At 35.9% G+C, this 3,454-nt stretch overlaps 1 protein-coding gene across 1 annotated transcript; it reads left to right on the top strand.

Moving 5' to 3' along the window:
• The first annotated feature begins 322 nt into the window (after positions 1–322).
• ECHID (enoyl-CoA hydratase/isomerase D) lies at positions 323–3,067 on the top strand. Its single transcript, XM_089627540.1, has 9 exons — positions 323–666; positions 1,055–1,177; positions 1,307–1,408; positions 1,492–1,530; positions 1,613–1,711; positions 1,811–1,858; positions 1,943–2,038; positions 2,129–2,251; positions 2,766–3,067. Exons 1-9 carry the CDS (start codon positions 370–372, stop codon positions 2,880–2,882), a joined length of 1,044 nt encoding a protein of 347 aa, XP_089483666.1. The 5' UTR covers positions 323–369; the 3' UTR covers positions 2,883–3,067.
• Positions 3,068–3,454: the final 387 nt, after the last annotated feature.

Consider the following 3,454-nt stretch of genomic DNA (forward strand, 5'->3'; position numbering starts at 1 on the left):
TATCAAATAGTTATACTAATTAAAATTGTAACGTATGAGGTCGAAAGTGTCCATATGAATAGCTCTCCCTTTTTTTTTTAGCGATATAATTAATCATCTATTAATTTTTTTCTTCAGATAGGTCTATCTGTTAGTTAAAAAAAAAATAGAAAATTTTTTTATCAAAAAAAAAAAAATAGAAAATTTTAAAATAAAAAGGGAAAAGAAAAAAAATAAATAGAGAGGCGAAAAAACAATACAAAAAAATTGACATGAATCTGAAGACTCCTTATTATATATTTATTGCACATGGTACTATGGATTTATAAATAATTTTATCCGAGTGACCCTTATCTCTGACCGTTAGTGTGGGACAGCAAATAAAAAAAAATGGCGACGAGAATAGCCGAGAAAGACATGGATACAATGGCAAGGAGAGTAACGAATGTTGCCAATCACCTCAGTCCGATCAACTCATCGCCAACTTTCAGCCGCATTTGCTTAGCCAATACCTCTTCTTCTTCTTCTTCTTCTTCTTCTTCTTCTTCTTCGAAGAACGACTCTTACCATCGGATTCACGGCCAGGTCTCCGATAAGCCCGTAGTTTGGGAGACAGCTCGCGATGAGTCCGGGAAAGAATTCTCCGATATTATCTATGAGAAATCTGTTGGCGAAGGAATCGCAAAGGTTAGGACTTGGAACATCTTTTGTGGTTTGACTGATTTATTCGGTTAAATATCCGTTCTAATTGCTCTGACTAATACAAAACCGTCAGAACCTATTATTGCTACAGAGAGCAACAATGCTGATACAGACTGGTTTACAATAAACCCGTGTAACTAACTTTTAAGTTTAGCAATTAAATTAAAGACCTTTTACTCTGGTTAATTACTAAGACTTGGCTAATATACGTCATCTTACACTCAGATAATGTGCTTAGTGTGAGAGAATTTAATTTATAATCATGTAGCTAGAAATAATTTATTATAGAAGAGATATTTGAATTAGTTTTCTTATGAGTCCTGATGATTCCAGTCCAATATCTATTAATTTTATGCATTTTTATTTTTTACAGATTACAATTAATAGACCAGAGAGAAGAAATGCATTCCGGCCACAGACAATTAAAGAAATGATTCGCGCTTTTGATGATGCCAGGGACGATAGTTCCATCGGAGTCATCATTCTCACTGGAAAGGTAGTAACCACCTCTTTTTTACTATAATTATAATTATTATTATTATTATGAACTTTTGAACTAACAATTCATCAAAAGTGAACTAACAAGGTTCTTATCATTTTTTATTTCTTTTGTTCAATTAATTAGGGAACCAAGGCTTTCTGTAGTGGAGGTGACCAGAATTTAAGAAAATCTGATGGCTATGCCGATTTTGACAATTTTGGTCGTCTTAATGTTTTGGATCTTCAGGTACTTTCTCACCACATCGTTCATGCCGCTAGTCCCGTGAAGAAATATGTGTTATCTAATTTTGTTTTCTTACAAAAATGCAGGTCCAGATTCGCCGTCTTCCAAAACCCGTGATAGCAATGGTTTAAATTGTTTTCCAATATCTGTTTACTTGGCTGTTTCTTATATAGAATATCAATCACATGGCCCGAAATCTCTTTTCAGGTTGCTGGTTATGCCGTTGGAGGAGGACATGTATTACACATGGTCTGCGACATGACCATCGCAGCTGAGAATGCCATTTTCGGACAAACTGGTCCCAAGGTGTTTGATTTGACCCCAAATCACACCTTGCGAATTCATAGTTCAATAGCTTCAAGCTTTGTCTGATTTGGTTTTGCTGGTGATTGAAATGATGTCCAGGTTGGAAGCTTTGATGCTGGATATGGAAGTTCCATTATGTCACGCTTGGTAAGCTTTCCCTAACTAGTAAAAATGCCATTTATAAACTTTATACCCGCAGAATAAAAATAACTAATAATTGTAAATAAACAGGTTGGGCCTAAGAAAGCACGCGAAATGTGGTTTATGGCGAGGTTTTACTCTGCTTCCGAGGCAGAGAAAATGGGACTTGTCAACACTGTTGTTCCTGTGGGTTTTTTATTTATTTGTTTCTAACTCCAATTTATTGAAACATTATATAGCACCTCTTGTTTATCATATGTTTGTTCTTGCATGTAGTTAGTAAGTTTGGAGACAGAAACAGTAAAATGGTGCAGAGAGATTTTGAGAAACAGCCCAACTGCGATTCGGGTACTGAAATCAGCTCTCAATGCAGTTGATGATGGCCATGCGGGGCTACAGGTAGGATTGTGTTAAAGAAGTGGAAAAATCCTAAAACAGACCAGACTCTTAAACCAGACCGGATTGGCATTCTGGTGTAAATATATAATTTTCCCAAAAAAGTATGGTTCGGTTTTTAAAACCAGTTTGAAAGGCATGGTCAGGTTTCAAGTGTTAAAACCACGGTATAAACTAGACCGGGCCGGCTCCTGGTCTTTTACTTTGTTTATTTATTTTTTATTATTTCATCTTTTTAATTTACTTAGTTATTAGCATGTTGTTTTTAAAAGATTTAGTATGACTGAATTTTTTTTTTCTTTTCCTCTATCATTATTTGGTTCTGTCGGATTTCACTTATTTCAATTTGTGTAAAACTGCCCGGTCTAACTTGAAGACCGATTAACACTGGATCGGACCTTGCATATTCTGAGCATCAAGTACGTTTAAAAAAGAGCTTTCTATGTTGCAAGCGATTTTGTAAGTTTATTGTACATGTTGACTATACTTGTTTCATTTTCTGTATTACAAAATGTAGGGACTTGCTGGGGATGCCACACTCATCTTTTATGGGACTGAGGAAGGTAACGAAGGGAAGACGGCATATGTAGAACGCAGAGCACCTGATTTCTCAAAATTTTCACGGCGACCTTGAAACTATGTAACTAGGCTTCATTCTCTTGTATTTTCTTTTTTGAAATGTGTCATAAATTTTGCCTTTATGAGGTTGTTGCAGAGGCAAAATATCTGAATAAATGACTTTCCTGGCTGCTTTGTATGGATTCGCAAAATTATGAAGCTTCGTAATTTGACAGTTCCATTACGGTGCGGATTTAAATCTTTATCATTAGCATATGCATCGAAAAAAATGCACTTGACTTGGACTACCGGTGCTCATTAAAAAATTCCCGGCAAAGGCATGGCAATGTTGGTCAGAAAATTAAAATTATTCATCCAGCTAAGTCCAGTAGTTTTCTCAGCTCGGCGCAAGTCTCATCAATCGAGACTTGCTTCATTGACTTTGATTGTGTTAGTAGGACCCTTTCCTTTAATGTTCGTTGTTGTTTTCTGTTTGGGATATTTTTTTTATCCCCAACACTTGCTTTCCAGTGAGACTAATTGCTGCAATTATAGCAATGGAAGACAACATGTTGAGCATTCGCCTCTCGATCCTTCCATGTTAGACTTTTTGATCTATGGATTTCAGGTGCTCTGATACCACTTGAA

This window comes from Urtica dioica, chromosome 9, assembly GCF_054948205.1.
Source record: "Urtica dioica subsp. dioica isolate 48M chromosome 9, U.dioica_male_clone48M_v1_H2, whole genome shotgun sequence".
In the NCBI taxonomy this organism is placed as follows: Eukaryota; Viridiplantae; Streptophyta; class Magnoliopsida; order Rosales; family Urticaceae; genus Urtica; species Urtica dioica.